A 17,276-nucleotide genomic window follows, 5' to 3' on the forward strand; every position below is an offset into this window, starting at 1 on the left:
CTAACAAGAAGGAACAGTTTACAAAGCAGAACAACAGATTTTCCACATATAGCTAGCCGAATACAAAGGCTTTCTATCTAAAGTTGGTTTTGCATGAGACCTTTTCGCTAATTGGGGGGAAAGAAAAAAAAAAAAAAAAGAGAGAGAGAGAAGCTTTAAATGCTTTCTGAGTTATTCCAATTAGCAACGAGGGGCTTGAACCAGGTTTCAAATACACTTCCAAAAAAAAAAAAAAAAAAAAAAAAAAGATATTTGAGGCACTGCGGTTTAACACTTTGAATCAAGACAGCTAGCACCTCCTTTCCTAGGAGAGAAGGAGCAGAGATGAACAGGAGACAAAGACGATCACAGATGGCCACACCAAACTACTTCTGACTACCCGCTTGTCAGTTAACATGGCCTCCTCCTTACGGCCTGGTCTCCCCCGTGTCTTTCTCAAAGGAGAGTAACAAAGCTGCTGTGGCTCCACCGGCTGCAGTACCCACACAGACAGGGCAAGAGGAATTTGAGCATTTTACAATTCTTCATTAAGCACAGGTTTCCCGGTGCTGATTGGTATGTTTGCAGCTACCTGGCTCGCCGAGCGTCTCCCGCTGCCGCTGCCACCAGCTGCAAGTTCTACCCGCATACAGGAAACAACACACGGCTGAAGTCCAGATCACTAAAACAAACCTTTAAAACATAACTAGGTGATGTGCTGCCGCAGTGTATACACCCTGATGACATTTTTCACAGGAGAAACATATGTCAACACCAGCCACACCGGCTCCGACCCGGGCCAAAACCAGCGACATCGTTGGCACCGTGCAACAACAGCTACCAGGCGGTCTTGGAGCAAGACAAACACCTCGCACCTAGGGAGGCAAAAGCCAAGAAGCGTCTCCCAACTCCTTTTTGTGCGGGAACTGAGTTTTTGCGGTGCATCCAGCTTGAGCTAAGCCTTCCACAGCGCCTGCACCCCCCCAAGGCTCACCCCCTACCAGGGGAGCCGGCGTTGCTCGCCTGAAAGCGGCACGACAGCTCAAGCTGCAGCCCCATGGGCCCAAGCAGCCCTTGGGACGCTCCCCAGCCCCAGGAGCAGCACAACCCCGGTGGGGAGCGGGAAGCCCCCCGTGACGGCCGATGCACGCAGCGCCGCAGCGGCCTCCCGAGCGCCGGGGGTCCGGCCCCCGCCCGCCGCGCCAGGAAGCGGGGGAGGGGAGGAGGCGGCGGCCCGCCACAGCCGCCCCCCGGTAGACCCGACCCCACAAAGGCCGAGCCCCCCCGCCCAGCACGCACCGGAGGAGCTCCGCAGAGCCCACACACACACCCCTCCTCCGAGCACCGGGAAGGGCCCCCACACACACACACCGGCGGCTGCCCGAGGAGGCCCCACACACACGGTGGGCCCAGGAGAGCGGCTCCCTCTCCGTCCCCGGGAGGGACGACGGGGAAGAATGGGGGTGGGGGAGGTCGTAACGGGGGGGGTCGCGGCGCTCCCGTGCCCGCCCCGGCGCGGCCGCTCACCTCAGAGTCTCCGCCGGGCGTTGGCAGCTCGCTGCGGGGTCTCCTCGGCTCAGGCACAGGGGCACGCCGCCGCTGACGTCATCACGCACCGGACGTCGGGCGGGGGGGGTAGCGACGGGTGTGGCCGGTAGGGGTCGCTGCTGGTTTGGCACGGCACGCCCCGCCCCTCCCCGCCCCGCCCCGGGCGCGCGCGCGCGCCCGGGGCGGGGCGGGGCGGGGCGTAGGGAGCTCGGCTGCGGCTTGCCCGCACCCTGGGGGTGGGGGCCCCGGCCACGGGGGAGGGGGCCATGCCAGGCGTGCACAGCCCTCCGTACACCCCCTGAGGCCGTGGGATCCCCCAGCCGCACCGCCCTGTGTGCACCCCTGGAGGCTGCAGGACACCCCCCCTCCCCACATCTGCATCACCCTGCATGCACGCTGGGGGACCCTGCACCGCCTTGTATGCACCCGGGGGGCTGGGGGACCCCCACCCTGCATTCATGCTGGGGGCTGCAGGACCCCCACCCTGCACCGCCCTACATGCACGCTGGGAGCTGCAGGACCCCACAACTGCACCACCCTGCATGCACCTGGGGGGCTGAGGGACCCCCACCCTGCAAGCACCCTGGGGGCCATGGGACCCCGCAGCTGCACCGCCATGCAGGCCCCCCTTGGGGACCGTGGGAGCTGGCCTGAAGCACACCACTGCTGAGTAATTCCATTTTTCGAAGCCAGGAAAGCCCCCCGCCCCAAAGGCCAGCGAGCGTCGGCTCTGGGGAGCAATGGCAAGTGGCTCAGGCGTTCGGAGCATCCTTCTCCGCTGGCTCTTCGAAACGAGCCCTGGTTTATCTGCCCATCCAAAAACGGAGCAAAACCCACCCTGCCCAAGGCTAATGGTGTCAGAAGCACATCCACGTCTTCTCCTGCAAAAATGGTCCATCCCTGGGGATTTCGCAGCCAGGCGCTGCCTTCAGACCATGTTCACTGCTGCCCTGAGTGCTCATGAAAGAGCAAAAGGAGAGGAATATTTTCAAAATGCATTTTCAAGACAAAATCGTGAATGGAAATGAAGTCTTGCAGCAGACTGCTGATTCTTAACCTTTTTTACCAGGAAATGCGTTGCAGACTGCAGCTGCGACAGCAGCATGAGCCTGCAGCCCCCAGTTCTGTCTTCGTCACCCCTTACCAGCTGCTCCTCTAAGTAGAGGGCACACGCTCGCCTAAATGAAGGGCTTGAAAAACATGCAGGAGCGAGACATGGCCCATATCTCACCTGCGGACAGCGTGTGCCCTCCGGCACCACGTCCCACTGACTCTTCCCAGCTGCTTTTTGGATTAAAACCCTGCCCCGTTGAGCCAAAAACCCATCAAGGCACCGGCTCAGTAGAGGCTGAGCCAAGCAGATGAGATCATGAACGAGGAGTCCTCCACCATGCACCATCTCCTGGGCTCATGGACACCCATCCTCGCTGCGAGCGCTGCAGGAGGCTCCGGCTCATCTTCCTGCCACCAGCCCCATCCCTGCCCGCTTTCCAGAGGATGGGTTGCTCAGCTCTGCAGCAGCACCCTCCGGTATTTCTGATGCTGCCTCGGCGCTTTGGGTTTAATCAGAACAAAAACCAGCTGAGATGGCGACACTGGGCGAGCTGTTTTGGGGGGGAACAGTTCCCCCTTTCCAGCATCACCTCCCTGCACCGCAGCAGGACCATTTGGGAGCCACATCCCTGCTTCCCGCAGAGCAGGGAGCACCGAGCATGAGCCCACCGTCTCCATGTCCTGCCTCTTGATACCTCCTGTGTAATTTAATACAAAGCTACAGCCAGAGGTTTTGCTCTTCTGGGAAGAATCCAAGAAAAGGCTGGCAAGTGCCCAGAGGAACTGCAGGACACCGGCGAGTTGCGGGGTACGGAGGGTCAGGGGGGCTTGTTGGAGGTGTAGGAAAGCACACGCCAAATCCCACCAAAGGCCAGCGTGTGAAATCCCAAGCTAGAGCTCTACGAACTTCACCCCGATCCCTTCGTGCATTTCATTGTACGGATTTTAATGATAGGAAACAGAGATAAAACTGGGGCAGGAATCCCCTCTTCCCACAGGAGCATAAATCAACACATGAAGGTCTGTGATGTTGCTGTAATTAGCACCGTGGCAAAGCCCATGCAGTAATTAACTTTCTCCCTTCCAACTTCAGATTTAATAACATGCAGTAAAATAAGACCTAGGGCATTGAAACAAGCAGGGAAAAACCCCATCAAATTAGACACTTGCGACTCGATAAGGAATTAATTATACTCTGGGCTAATAATAACAATCATACATTGCTTTTAATCTGCCCTTGTGCTCCAAGTGAGGGAGGGCGCACTGGGAAAAGGTGACTGAAATGTCCCGCATTGACTCCGAGGAGCAGGGTTCTGCCAGAGGCTTGGCCACACTGGGATGGGGCTGAGCTACCACACCTGGCAGAGCTGGGAGAAGAAAATCTAGGACAAAAACATCCTGGGCTGACAGGGAGCTGTCCCAAACCGCCCATCCCTCTGTGATCCTAGCAGGGAACAGCTCTTCCCATGGGGAACAGGCGCTGCCAGCAGCCTCGAGCATCAATCAAGGCAAATCCCAGGGTGTGCCAGGGCTGTGGGGATGAGAAAAAGAGGGAGACCAGAGGCAGGAGGAGAGGCTGCACCCTGCCAAAGTGGGAATAAACCACAGCAATGGCAAGACCCAGTGATGGTGCTGGTCCCCAAGGGTCTCTTGGGGATGCAAAGAGGCCCTCCCCCACCTTGGCAGTCACTGCAGCACCCAGCCCAAAGCAGCAGGTTCTGACATTGAGATGGAGAGGCACAAGACGAGGGTGACCTGGGAGAACGTGGTGCTGAGCAGCCTCCTCTGTAGGACTCTGGTGGGGCACTCAAACCCCTCCCAGCTGCAGGTGAGGGCCAGGAGGAGCACAACCCTCTGGGGACTTGGCATAAGACGAACAAATCAATGCTAGAAAGGGAAGAAGGAAGTTTGGAGGAGTTAAGAGATTATTTTGAGACCGTATGCATGAACCGATCCAAGATTGATGCACAGAATTGTGTCAGGCATCACCCAGCAGAGCTGAAGGCAGCAGTGTCTTCCTCAGCAGTGGGTAAGGGGAGATGGGCAATGCCTGGGAAGGTCACTTGGAGCTGAGTGATTGCCTGGAACAAGCCAGCCCCCAGGAAGGTGAGCAACTGCTGCACCCAAGGCCATGCCGCGGGGAACAGAGAACACCACTCTTCCACCACCACCTCGGAAGTCAGGAGAGCCCGACCACAAAGGCTGGTGGAGGTAGAGCTTCTCGCTGAAGCCCAACTGCAACTGCACTTCGGTTGGGCTTCACCAAGAAGCACCACCTCCACCCTTGGTGTGCCCAGACACCAGGGTCACAATTCTCCTTCCACAAACGGTCCCCAACCCTTACAATGTCACTGGTGGAGGAGGAGGCTGCAGCCAGTGTGCACATGCAGTGCCTTGAGCAGCACGTAAGGTCACTACCTTGCCATCTCAGGGAGGTGAACAAGTCATAGGAGGGTCTGTTATATGCCAGGATCCAACCTGGATGTCTCCTTCTCCATCAGTACATTCCCACCTTGGCACTTTTCAGGGGAGCAGGCGAGCTCCTGGAGGAGCCCTGTGCAGCTGAGCTGAGGGAGGACACCTCCACAGCTCTGATCTTTGCTTCTCCCCAGTTCTTGGTAGAAAAAGAGAGGCTGGAGATGTCCTACCGGCTCCACGCGCCACCAAGTCTCCCTGGTAAAGCCAAAGGGATGCTTGCCGTGCAGAGAGGACACAGGGCTTGTCTTGGAGGTACATGTGAAATCAAGATCGGTTTATTTCCTCCACAGCTCTGGCACAGAGGCGTTCAGTGTTCCTGCACGTTCCTGTCTCACCCTGGCTAATCCGCTTAAAACTAAGGGCAACACACGAGGACTGTGAAACACCCACATTTTGAGGAGCACCTGAAGCCTGCACAGCACTTTTGAGGACACTCTTCCCAGAGAAGCGAGCTCCAGGTCACCTCATGTCCCAGACTCAGGGGTCTAGACAAGCTGCAATGCAGACCAACAGACTCCAGTCACAACAGACTCTTCTGCACAGGATTTTGACCGCTCTTCCCAGGCCAAAGAGCTTCCTAAATAGGTGCATTTTAACGAGAGGCAAAATCCAGCCTTGAAATCATTACCTGCTGCAGGTAGTCACAGGGAGGTACACCAGAGCCGAACAGGTAGGACATATTTTATAGCATTATCACACCTGCCCCGAGCAATTTTGCTTTTTGCCCCAAGCCCTCTTGGAATTGACTCCACCTATTATCCCTCTCTCGCTACAGCTTGGCATAAGTCGAAGAAATAAATTACTCAATTACCAGAAAATCCAGTAAGACTGAATGCAGAATTAGTCTCTTAAAGCACAGAGCAAGTACTGGCGGCATCAGCATTTTTGGTTCTTGGTCTCCTTCCTTGCCCTGCCTTTGGCAGCATGCAGGGACTCTACTCAGGAGGTCCTGTATGGTCACTTGTGTCACTTGGTCAAGCCCTGGAAGTTGGGCTCTGTACACGGAGGCAGGGCTGCCTGCCGGCTCAGCAGCTTGTCCAGGATGTTTATTTCAGCATCTCGTCTCTCAATGTCCTCAAATGGAGTCCAGGACATGTCGTGCTGGAGCTTATAGGCACCAAGAAATTCATGGGGACTGGTCCCCCATTCCTGAAGGAGAAAGGAGATATTCACATCACTGCTCAGTTTCCCTTGGAGCTGGGCTGCGCTGTCCCTCAGCCCAACTTCTGCCCGTGCCGGATAGCCCTACCACCTCTGAAGCAGTCCCAGCGATGTGACCATCCAGTTTTCTAACTTAAAAATAGGCTCAACTACCCTGAGTCTAGGACTCGGTAGAGCTACAAGTGCTGCTGACGCAGGGAGGCTTGGGCATACAAGATCTCCCTGACCTGCACAGAGCTTCTCTACATGCTCTGTGCTTTGCTCTGAAGCCTTCACCCTGCATGTAAGAAAATGGGTGGCCTGGAAGGAGGATCATCTCTCCGAGATCACCCCTACCAAGCTGCAGACAAACTCACTCCCAGGGCTGAAGCACCAGAGGAGACAGTACTGCCAGGCAGGGAAGGCCCTGGGCACGTTTGCAGTTCTTTATTTCCAGAGAAAGCACTGCAGGAACCGAAAGGCAGAATTCAGGACCAGACACCAAAGGTCTTCTTGCCCACCATCCGCTAAGAGAACTTCATGATACGGTTCTTACACCAGCAGAGTAACTCAGACCAAACACCAACTGAGCAGGGGCCAACAAACACCCCCTCGGTGCTTTAGTCTGAGCTCAGAAGTACCCAAGCACCAGAAAAATGGGGGGTTTCCCCTCCATGCTTCCCCAGGGGCTGTAAACCACCCACCTTCGGAGACAGGATGGAGAAGTATCGCTGACCACTCTCCCGCCTGTACATGTAGTAAATGTTTCCTGGCTTCTTCACAAGGTTGCAGGCCACGTGGTGCAGGTCAGCGTCTCTGTTAGCTTCATCCAAGACCTAAAAAACCCCAAATTTAAAATTTCCCCACTTGAAATAAAATGACAACATGCTACTGCCTCTCAGCCAGAGCCCAAGATACATCGCTTGACACACCACTTGCAAGGCCTCATCCTCCCCCGCGCACATCTGACTTCAAGCGGCACATCTTTACTTGCCCCAGGAAGGAGATACTTTCCAAAGAGAGAAAGTTTTCTCCAAGTTTCCCCTGTCAGCTGAACCTCAGAGCTCCTGCAGTCCTCTACGGAGGTGGAGATAGCTCCAAGCATCAAGGACCTCTTCACCACAGCCCCAGAGTTCACCTCCGTGCCTGACCCCACCATGTGCTGGACTCGTTCTTTGTCTCCCTATGCAGCTGCTGGACCCCGGGGGCTTCCCTGCTGCCATCCCCAAGGGACGGGACAGCAAACAAAGGGGGAATTCATCTCTCCAGCTCCACCAGCTGACTGCGCCACAGCTCTGGCTCCACCAGTTAATGACTACATGACGTAGTGGCCTTGATGGCAGCAGGCCAGTCACAGTGACTGGCAGATCCTTTCCCACTCAGGCTCCAAGATTTCACCCCCAAGGATGAAGTCTGAATTGAAGAGGACAGCCGAGCCTTGCTGGGCTTGTTGCCAGGGCCACCTGCTCCAGCAAATGAGCTGGGACAAACTGGAAAGCCAAACCCATCATCAGGTAACAGCTCATCTCCCCTAGGGACTCAAAATATAGCCAGAGCCACCACCTGTCCACCCCACTGTGCCGAGTCCTCCTGGGAGCACAACACACACACTACAGTGACAGGAGTCATCTGTCCCCAAACTAGTCATCTCTCTGTCCCTTCTGACACCTGGACTGCTTCTGACTAGCCACCGTCTCCTCTGCCATAACAGAAGTTCCTCTGATGTGCAGAGGACTCGGGGAAAACACCACAACCAACCTTCCCCCCTCCCCAGCTGATACCAGACAATGAACCCTCCTTGTTTCTTCACCGAACCGTCTCTGCTTGTCTCCCAGCCATGACTCACATCCAGGCCATGACTCACATCCAGGCCACAGCTCTCCCAAGTGCTTGGAGAGCTCGCAAGCCCCTCGCAAGCACAAGGTAACAAACCTTCTGCCCAGCAGATGCACCCTCACCTTCCGAGCCTGCTCCTGCAAGTACCGGATCTGCTCGGCGATGACGGTCAATTTATTGCAGGCGTTCGCTCGGATGAAGTCGTCTGCCTGTGGGGAAGAACGAGGTTTGGTCCGGACAGGGGAGAGCCGCGGCCACTCAGATCCTGCCATGTGCATGCCAGTGCAGCAGCGGTGGTGGCCTCGCTCGAGCCTTTAATGGGGCTGTGGGTGCTGCAGGAGCTGCCCCACGTGTGGCTGTGGGGCAGCTGTGACACCCCACACGGTGGGGCAACAGCCACGGAGGAGAGACCAGGCACTGGGAGCTGCCTGAACATGCTGGGTAGCAGTGGGAGCAGTAGGGTGTACTGGGAGGCACTGGGGTGGACCAAGAGGTAGTGGGATGCACTGGGAGGAGGCAGGACTCAGGGAAGCATTTAGTTGGACTGAGAAGCTCTGGGGGGCATACTGGACGGAGAGGTATTATTGGAAGGCAATAGAATTTACTGGGAGGCACTGGGGGTGACAGGAGAACATACTGGGAGGCACTGGGATGGACTGGGAGTCGCTAAAGGGGCAACAAAACGTATCAGGAGGTGCTGGGATGGAGTGGGAGAGCAGGCGGTAGGCCACGCTGAAGACACTGGGGTGGACTAAAGGCAGTGGGGCATGCTGCAAGGCAGCAAGCTATACTGGGATGCACTGGGAGCTTACTGGGACGTTCTGGGAGTCACTGGCGGGCAGCAAGACGCGGCAGGAGGCACCGAGGCGTAATGGGCGGTACCGGCAGCATGTGGCGCACTGGGGAACACTGGGGCGCACTAGGAGGGGACGGCGGGATACGGTGGAAGGCACCGCGGAGCACAGCGGGAGGCCGTCGGGGACAGCGGCGAGGGGCGAGATGTGCTGGGAGGCACAAGGGCCGCCGGCGGCTACGGAAGCCCTACAGGCGGCCGGGAGGGAACCGGGACACCGGGTACGCTGCCTCCGCCGTCCCGCCGCCGGGGCCCGGCCCTCACCTGCTGCACCTGCCGGGCCAGGGCCACCAGGTCCCCGGGGTCCCCGAGGCGGGCGGCGCGGCCCGCACTGCCCTCCACCAGGGCCAGGCCCACGCCATGGGGCTCCGCGCCACCCTCCGCCGCCATTACCGGGCCGCTAAACCCCCCCTCTTCCGCCCGGCGAGGAGCGACTTCCGCCGTGGGGCGGGGCCAGGGGAGGTGCGGGCGCTGATTGGTCGGCGGGCGGGGCGCGGCGGAGGGGCGGGGCGAGCCGCGCTCCGGTGCCCGGTTCGGGGCGCGGCGGCGGGGGCGCGCGCGGCCCCGGGCTCGGCCATGGCGCTGCCCGCGCTGCTGTCACTGCCGCTGCAGCTGCTGCTGCTGCCGCCGCTGCTGCTTCTGTCGCGTGCCGCGACGCCACTGGAGTCGGTACCGGGGCCGGTACCGGGCGACCCCCCGCTGCCGGCCCAGTCCCCGGATGCTCTGTTCGCCGCCGGTGCTGAGGCGTACACTCGGGGCGACTGGCCCACCGTGGTGCTGCAGATGGAGCGGGCGCTGCGGGCCCGGGCGGCCGTGCGCTCCCGCTTGGTGCGGTGCCGCCTGCTCTGCGCCAACGGCACGGCCGGACCGGCGGAGGGCACCGGGCCCCAGCTCGAACCGGTGCTCCGGGACCTGCTTTTCTTCCGGGGGCTGCTGCGCCGCGCCGCCTGCTTGCGGGGCTGCGGGCCCGCTGCGCCCACCCGGTACCGCCTGGGCGACGAGCTGGAGCGCGAGTTCAGCAAGCGCAGTCCCTACAACTACCTGCAGGTCGCCTATTTCAAGGTACGGCACCGGCACCGGGAACGGGAACGGCCGAGGGGGGGGGGGTGCCGTGACCGGCGGGACCGGCAGAGCCCCCGGGAAGGGCACCGGGATGTCCCGGGGAGGGATGGGCGGGATGCCCGGAGGGATCGCAGAACCGGGCGGGGGGTGGTGGGATGGAACCGGGGAGGGAAGGGGGGTCCCGAGAGGCGGGAGGGGCCGGCTGTCTGCGCCGAGGGGGGGGGGGGGCGCCGAACGGCGGCCCCGGGCCCTGCCCGGCCCTCCCCTGCCCCCCCCCCGCAGTGCCACGTCGGAGCTCGCCGGGGCCGCCCCCCGTCCCCGCCCTCCATCCCGGCTGCGGGACCCCCCGGGGCCACCGGGATGCTCCGGCGGGCGGGAGTCCGCCCGGTACCCCTCGGTAGCCCACGCCGTGGGGTCTCACCTCTGCTTCTGGTGCCACCCAGCTGAACCGGCCGGCAGCGGCGGCGGCAGCGGCTCACACTTTCTTCATGGCCAACCCTGCGCACCAGGAGATGAGGCAGAACCTGGAGTACTACCAAGCCATGGCGGGTGTCCGCCAGGAGGACTTCACCGACCTGGAGGCCAAGCCCCACCTGGTGAGACACCCCCACCCCCCCCAAACACCCATCAGCTGCTGGACCCAGCCAGGTCCCGCCACTGCTGTTGGCTTGGCAAAGCTCATGAGATGCCACCTGGGTGCTGTGAGGTCCATCCTGGGGGGGTGAGGCATCCCCGGGGGCTCCGTCAGGGGGAGTGGAGTCTTCTGTCCCCCCCAGCCCCTCGTTTCTCATCCCTCCGCAGAGCGAGTTTCGGCTGGGTGTCCGGTTTTACACGGAGGAGCAGCCGGCTGCCGCCATCCTGCACCTGGAGAAGGCGCTGGAGGAGTATTTTGTGGCAGACGCCGAATGCCGCGCCCTCTGCGAGGGCCCCTACGACTACGAGGGCTACAACTACCTGGAGTACAACGCAGACCTTTTCCAGGCCATCACAGGTGGGATTCACTCAAGCTGTGTCCCCATCTCAAGAGTTGGGATGATCCTGGAGGGTGGTGGTCCCCAAAGAGGGCAAACCCCATCTTAGGCTTCTCTAGGAGCGTGGCCAGTAAGTGGCAGGAGGTGTTTGCCCACGCTTAGCGCTGGGGGTGATGCCCAGGAACCCCCCAAATTCCAGAGGGATATGGAAAAACAGGAGAGGGGCTAGCGGAGGGTCACCAGGATGCAAGGATGGGAGGCTGAGGACGGCCATGCCATCTCCAGAAGACGGCACAGCCCCATCACCGATATGCGGAGGTGGGCAACCACCATCCTTGAGGGCTTCCATCACCAAAAAACTGGCAACAGCCCCGCTGTGAGCCGGAGATTGGAGTGGAGGCCCCCTCAGGGTGCTGTCCTCCAGCCCTTGGGTGACCACGAGTGGTGACCTGAGGGTTTTTTTCCAACAGATCACTACATGCAGGTGCTAAGCTGCAAGCAGGGCTGCGTCACGGAGTTGGCCTCACCGCCTGGTCAGGACAAGCCTTTGGAGGATTTCCTACCCTCGCACTTCAACTACCTGCAGTTCGCCTACTACAACAGTAAGCAGCTGGTTGCTGTGTCCTCCGATGGCCATCGGGGCTGGACGTCGCGTTCTGCAGAGGCAGAAATCAGAGGTTCACCAGATGGGTTGGGGTTGGGAAGGGACCTTCAAAGATCATCTAGTCCAAGCTGAGATGGAAGGACATCTTGCACTAAACCAGGCTGCTCAGAGCCCCATGCAACCTGACCTTGAACGCTTCCAATGATGGGGCATCCACAGCTTCTCTGACTGTCCTGTTCTGGTGTTCCACCACCCTCAGCGTAGATTTTCCTCCTCTTGGCCAACCTAAACCAACCCTCTTTCAGGTGAAAGCCATTGCCCCTTGTCCTGTCGCTACAAGCCTTGGTAAAAAGTTGTCTCCATCTTTCTTGTAAACCCTCTTTATAGACGGAAAGGCTGCCAGAAGGTCTCCTTAGAGCCTCCTCCAGACTCAACAACCCCAGCCTGTCCTCAGGGGAGAGGTGCTCCAGCCCTCAGATCATTACTCTGGCCTCCTCTGGACACCCATTTCCCCAGTCTTTACTGATACTGGTGGAGAACCTTACACTTGACCTTGTTGAACCTTCCACTTGACCTTGTTGAACTTCACGGAGATCTGGATCTCGCTGCACCAACCCTCCACATCGCTTTAAATGCTCAGTTCCCAGGCAGCTTCGCTTTCCAAGTGAAATAACAGCCTGGAGAAACATAGTTTTCCTTTTTTTTTTCTCCCAGCTATCCACCTCTTGCTCCAAACCACAGAGCCACCCTCCCCCTCCAGAACAGTTTTGTTATAACCCAGGCAAATCCACCCTTTTTTAAAAAATATTTTATCTTTTTTTTTTTTATTCACCTCCTTAGAAAACTATAAGCTGTTTCTGTACAAATTTCTCCAAAAGGAGGAGGAGGGAAAAAAATGAAGTCCAAGAAGATTGAAAGGCTGGAATTCTTGGCGTGAAAATGGGTCGGGATGCTTAAGTGGCTGAAAATTGGGAATGGTCGGCTCTTGCTGCCTGGAAGTAGGTTCAGGATGTTTTCCAAGCAAGAAAATTACCCAGGCAGCCTCCCCGATTTCTGGCGAGATGATTTCTGGAGGCAGGAGAGTGTCTTGGACTCTTAATTTTGCCGTTGTGGCAGCAGTTGTGTTTGCTTCTGGGCATCTGCCCTCCTTGGGAGACCCTTTGGAGAACAAGAAGGACTTTCTTTCTTGGTTCTCCTCCGTATCCCTGTTTGCTCCGTCTCAGATGCTCTTGGACGCGCCGTTAACGGCCCCGTTTCTCTTTGCAGATGGGAATTATGAAAAAGCCATTGAATGTGCCAAAACATACTTGCTCTTCTTTCCAAATGACGAGGTGATGAACCAGAATTTGGCCTATTACACCGCTGTCCTGGGGGAAAACCTGGCAGGACACATCCGACCCCGAGAGGTGAGCAAGGAGCTGGGGTGAGCCCTTGCAGGGACATCTTTTCCCCTCCTTGGAGACCTTGGCAGAGGTTTTGGGGTCTGCTTTGGATGGGTCTGCTCTGGGCAAGCCACCCTTTTTGGTGGCAAAGTGGAGAGGACTGGATGAAATGCACGACCCAAGAAGCTAGAAAATAGCCGAGAGACCAAAAAACATCCTTGGCAAAATGTCTTTGGCCAAGTGAAGGCTTGGTGGCTTGCCCAAGGGGACCAGCTCTTGTGGGAGAGGGCTGTGAGAGGCAGAGGGACAGGCTTTTTTTGGAGGATCTGAGCCCGCCTCTGTGACACATTCCATAACGGAGGTGAAATTGCTGAAAAAGGAAAGGATTTGGCTTCAAAATAGCTGGATCCGGACGCTCGCGTGCTGCCTGGGAGGTGGTGGGCAGGGATGGAGGTCTCTGCCCCACGTCAGCTGGAGCATCTTCTAAAGAGCTTCCTGCAGGAGGGATGTGCATGTGCCTCTGTCTCCCCCGTCCTCTCCCCAGGACTCGTCCACGTGGGACAGGGAGGTTCATGCAAGATGGGGAAAGCCACTCGCTTCCCGGCTGCCAGAGGGACCGGGAAACCAGGGCTGTGGGTCTGGAGCGAGGACTGCGGGAATGATGTAAACCCTGCGCCCTCCCGCCCTCGCTCGGGGTCTTCCCAGAGCCCTTGTGCCATGCCCTCACCCTGCCCCCTCTGCCCCTCGCCGCAGGAGATCCAGGCATACCACCAGCGAAGCCTGATGGAGAAGGAGCTGCTCTTCTTCAGCTACGATGTCTTTGGCATCCCCTTCGTGGACCCGGTGGGTGGTGCTGGACCAGGCTGGTGGTCCAGCACGCAGTGGCCAGATGGATGGGGCGTGAGGGGTCTGCATCCCAGCCAGATCCTCGTCCAGCTCCTGATGTTGTTCTTCTGGCTGCAGGACACTTGGACACCCGAAGAGGTGATACCAAAAAGGCTGCGAGAGAAACAAAAGTGAGTGCTCTCCCAAGCTGATGGCCAAGCCAACCCAACGGGGGCTGACGGGACGTACCCCTCTTTCTCCATGGGCTTTGGGTGAAAGGCCATGGCCATGGAGCTGCTGCCAGGGAGGGGGGGTTGGTGTTGGGTCTGGAAGAGGCTGCTGGAGGGCAGAGCTTTGTTCCCTATGTGATGGGGTGGTGGTGATGGGCATGGGTAGGTCATCCCAAGCAGCTTGGGGTGAGGGATGCGTTGAGATGACTCTCTCCAGCCTTGGGCTTTGTCACCGGCCCCTGGAAGCAACTTGTCCTGGTGCCCCTCGTTCCTGATGTGGGGAAAGTGGGGCAGTGGAGCTGATGGCTGCCGCGTGCCCAGGGTGGAGCGGGAGACAGCAGCGCGCATCTCCGAGGAGATTGGCAACCTCATGAAGGAGATCGAGACGCTGGTGGAGGAGAAGGCCAAGGAGTCCGCCGATATGAGCAAGTTCATCCGAGAAGGTGTGGAGAGCTGGGAGGGGAGGTGGGATGGGAACCTCCATGTCCTCTGCTGCCATGCCAGCTCATGGTCCTTCCTGCTGCCAACTCATGGTCCTTCCACATGGGTGGTGACAGGAGCAGGTCCCAGGACCACAGCTTCTCCCAGGACTGGTGGCACCTATCCCCACCTCCTCCTGATCCTGTTTGTGCCACAGGTGGCCCTTTGGTGTACGAAGGAGCCAGTGTCACCATGAACTCCAAAGCTCTGAACGGCTCCCAGCGTGTCGTGGTGGACGGAGTCCTTTCTGCTGAGGAGTGCCGGGAGCTGCAGAGACTCACCAATGTGAGTGGGGGGACGGCGGGCAGGGGTGGGACAGGGGGTGCTGGGGGGGCCCCGTATTGCGGCTCACAAGTTGGACCGGTGGCACCGATGGGGTTTTGCAGGCAGCTGCCTCGGCCGGGGATGGCTATCGTGGGAAGACATCTCCTCACACCCCCAGTGAGACCTTCTACGGCGTGACCGTCCTCAAGGCTCTCAAGGTGAGGGTGGCTGTGGGGAGCGGGGAGGAGCAGGCTGTGGAGACAAGGTGGGTGGTGGTGGTTGCCCAAGCCACCTGGGGCTGAGCCCATGTCCCATCTGTCCCCACAGCTGGGCCAGGAGGGCAAGGTGCCCCTGCAGAGCGCCTACCTCTACTACAACGTGACGGAGAAGGTGCGGCACATGATGGAGTCCTACTTTCGCCTGGAGGTCCCGCTCCACTTCTCCTACAGCCACCTGGTATGCCGCACGGCCATCGATGGTGAGCATGGCCTCGGAGGAGCACAGCCTGAGGAGAAGCAAGTCTCCTTCAGCTTCTTGTCCTGTCTGGGTCCCCTCCAACAGCTGGGGTGGTCTGGGCTTGGACCTTGCCTTGGAGACCTCCTTGCTGCTCCCAAACCTGCTGCTTCTCCCTAAGCCGGGTTTGGGAAGATGAGCAGCTCCAGTGGTTGCCCCCAGCGGGGCAGGTGGCTTCGTGCCACACAGGGTTCCAGCGCTTGGAGGCGGTTGGGATCGGGTGCTGGGAGAAGCTGGAATTGGAAGGCCATGGAGATGCCATGGGACAAGTCAACAGAGGCTTGTGCCACCTGAATGGCCTCTCATAGTCCACGCTCCAGTGAGTGGAAGGGCTGTAGGCTACAGGTGACTTTCTTGTCACCTCCAAGCACGTGACGCTGGGGGACAGACCCTGGTCCTGCAAGGATGGAGTGGTCCTGATGTGCCAGGTCTCGTTCCACCCTAGAGAAGCAAGAAGGCCGGAGTGACAACAGCCACGAGGTGCATGTGGACAACTGCATCCTCAACGCAGAGGCCCTGGTGTGCCTGAAGGAACCTCCAGCCTACACCTTCCGGGATTACAGGTATCAGTGGTGTGTCCCCCACGAGGGCACCGTGGCTTGGTGGCACCTGGGTTGGGAGGACAACCCAGCCTGGGCTCTCCTACCTCCGGCTCTTGCCATGGTGTTGGGGGAGCTCCAGACCCACCTGCTTGCTGGAGCTATGGTGATGGTTGTCACCTCCGCTTGTCGCCTGCTTCCTTCAGCGCCATCCTCTACCTCAACGGGGACTTCGAAGGAGGAGCCTTCTACTTCACCGAGCTGGATGCCAAGACCGAGACCGTAAGTAGCTCAGCTCCTCGAGGATCCCTGTGCAGCACCAAAGCCACCTCCTGCCTGCTGGGGAGGTCCCCTGTGCCACCCACCGTGAGGGATGAGCTTGGGGAGGGACCCACTCGCCCCCCTCTTGTGCATCCTGACGGGGGGGTCTCCCACCCATCGCAGGCGGAGGTCCAGCCACAGTGCGGTCGCGCCGTGGGCTTCTCCTCCGGCTTGGAGAACCCCCACGGGGTGAAAGCCGTCACCAAGGGCCAGCGCTGCGCCATCGCCCTCTGGTTCACCCTGGACCCCCGGCACAGCGAGCGGGTGAGCTCCCTGCGGGGCAGTGGGTCTGGGGGGGGGGAGGTGTCAGGGGCCGCGCTTATCACCATGGGTCTGCCCCACAGGAGCGCGTGCAGGCAGACGACCTGGTGAAGATGCTTTTCGGCGCAGAAGAGGGGGATTTCCTGCAGGAGACGGAGCCGCAGCAGGACCCGCCGGCTGCCCTCGCGCTGGGGAAGGACGAGCTGTGACATCCCAGAGCTGTGACATCCCACAGGCACCGGGACATCCCTGCCGGGACCAGCGATGCTCAGGCTGGATGGGACCCCCCTCTGCCCCCCGCCGGTGTGGGAAGGGGATTTGGGGGATGCCCTGCACCCCGCTGCAGAGCTGACCTGGGGGTATCACAGGTGGAGCTGACCTGGGAGTATCACAGAGACTCTGGGGCGGGGGGGGGAGGTGACATGGGGGACAGGTGACATGGGTGACAGGGGAGGGATGCTCTTTTCAGGGCGAGGACCCAGTGCCACCGTAGCAGACACATGCCTTTCTGCTCGGCTGAACCTGCGGCTATTTAAGTGCCTTCTGCAGAAAATGGGTGAATAAAGGTGGGTTTTTTCTAAGCTGTCACTTGCTGAGTGGGGGGCTGAAGGATGCCCCCCAACCCCTGCCCTCTATGTCCTCTGGCCTTGGGACACATCCTGCCCTCATTCCAAGCATTTTCCCGAGGGTTCTACAGCCCTGCAACCCCAGGAGGGCGTTTTGTGGGGACAACAGGGGTGCTTTCGGGGGGCGAGCATCTCCCGTGGGTGCCAGGGGACTTTTTGGCAGGGGCCGTGCCCCCCCGCCCCCAGCTGCACCCCGGAGCATCCCCTGGCCCCTGCAGCGTGGGAAGGGACCCACAGCTTCAAGGGGGAGGCAACCGTCCTTGAACAAGAAGGACATTGAGCGTGGCGGCACCCCCGGAACAGGGCATGGA

The 17,276-nt window shown here is 59.4% G+C and overlaps 3 protein-coding genes across 8 annotated transcripts in view; 1 reads left to right on the top strand and 2 right to left on the bottom strand.

The window, feature by feature from the left end:
* Positions 1 to 1,607, bottom strand: part of CDC42 (cell division cycle 42) — a 28,651-nt gene extending 27,044 nt beyond the window's left edge. For 2 of the 5 annotated variants that reach the window (XM_005237979.2, XM_027787575.2), the window contains exon 1: positions 1,507 to 1,607. The gene's annotated coding sequence lies outside the window, so the exon portion shown is untranslated. Of the gene's footprint in view, positions 1 to 571; positions 594 to 672; positions 695 to 1,350; positions 1,374 to 1,506 lie in introns of those variants that run through there. The other 3 variants (XM_055798995.1, XM_055798999.1, XM_055798996.1) reach the window with 3 other exon arrangements.
* Positions 1,608 to 6,024: 4,417 nt separating this feature from the next.
* C3H1orf50 (chromosome 3 C1orf50 homolog) lies at positions 6,025 to 8,312 on the bottom strand. The gene is made up of 3 exons (XM_027787540.2): positions 8,157 to 8,312; positions 6,903 to 7,034; positions 6,025 to 6,207 (listed from the first exon to the last, which is right to left on the bottom strand). Exons 1-3 carry the CDS (start codon positions 8,310 to 8,312, stop codon positions 6,025 to 6,027), a joined length of 471 nt encoding a protein of 156 aa, XP_027643341.2.
* Positions 8,313 to 8,846: 534 nt separating this feature from the next.
* Positions 8,847 to 16,727, top strand: P3H1 (prolyl 3-hydroxylase 1). Of its 2 annotated transcripts, XM_055798950.1 has the most exons (15): positions 8,847 to 9,949; positions 10,393 to 10,545; positions 10,751 to 10,940; positions 11,391 to 11,522; positions 12,791 to 12,930; positions 13,660 to 13,749; positions 13,870 to 13,922; positions 14,283 to 14,404; positions 14,599 to 14,726; positions 14,828 to 14,923; positions 15,033 to 15,183; positions 15,664 to 15,781; positions 15,964 to 16,039; positions 16,202 to 16,342; positions 16,423 to 16,727. In XM_055798950.1, the coding sequence occupies exons 1-15, from the start codon at positions 8,906 to 8,908 to the stop codon at positions 16,546 to 16,548; spliced, it is 2,760 nt and encodes a 919-aa protein (XP_055654925.1). In that variant the 5' UTR covers positions 8,847 to 8,905; the 3' UTR covers positions 16,549 to 16,727. The 2 variants fall into 2 exon arrangements, 1 of the variants encoding a protein (XP_055654925.1); XR_008746306.1 differs by lacking the exon at positions 16,423 to 16,727 and having other exon boundaries at positions 15,033 to 15,161; positions 16,202 to 16,265.
* The last annotated feature ends 549 nt before the right edge of the window (positions 16,728 to 17,276 follow it).

Source organism: Falco peregrinus, chromosome 3, assembly GCF_023634155.1.
Source record: "Falco peregrinus isolate bFalPer1 chromosome 3, bFalPer1.pri, whole genome shotgun sequence".
Lineage (NCBI taxonomy): Eukaryota > Metazoa > Chordata > Aves > Falconiformes > Falconidae > Falco > Falco peregrinus.

Excerpts from the sequence above, each read along its gene's own strand:
- P3H1 (XM_055798950.1), top strand. The coding sequence starts at position 8,906 with ATGGGCGGTACCGGCAGCATGTGGCGCACTGGGGAACACTGGGGCGCA. Across the intron at positions 13,750-13,869 it reads GCATCCCCTTCGTGGACCCG|GACACTTGGACACCCGAAGA; the intron begins GTGGGTGGTGCT and ends TTCTGGCTGCAG. Across the intron at positions 15,782-15,963 it reads TACACCTTCCGGGATTACAG|CGCCATCCTCTACCTCAACG; the intron begins GTATCAGTGGTG and ends TGCTTCCTTCAG.
- C3H1orf50 (XM_027787540.2), bottom strand. The coding sequence starts at position 8,312 with ATGCACATGGCAGGATCTGAGTGGCCGCGGCTCTCCCCTGTCCGGACC. Across the intron at positions 7,035-8,156 it reads TGCAGGAGCAGGCTCGGAAG|GTCTTGGATGAAGCTAACAG; the intron begins GTGAGGGTGCAT and ends GGGGTTTTTTAG. Across the intron at positions 6,208-6,902 it reads TCTCCATCCTGTCTCCGAAG|GAATGGGGGACCAGTCCCCA; the intron begins GTGGGTGGTTTA and ends TTTCTCCTTCAG.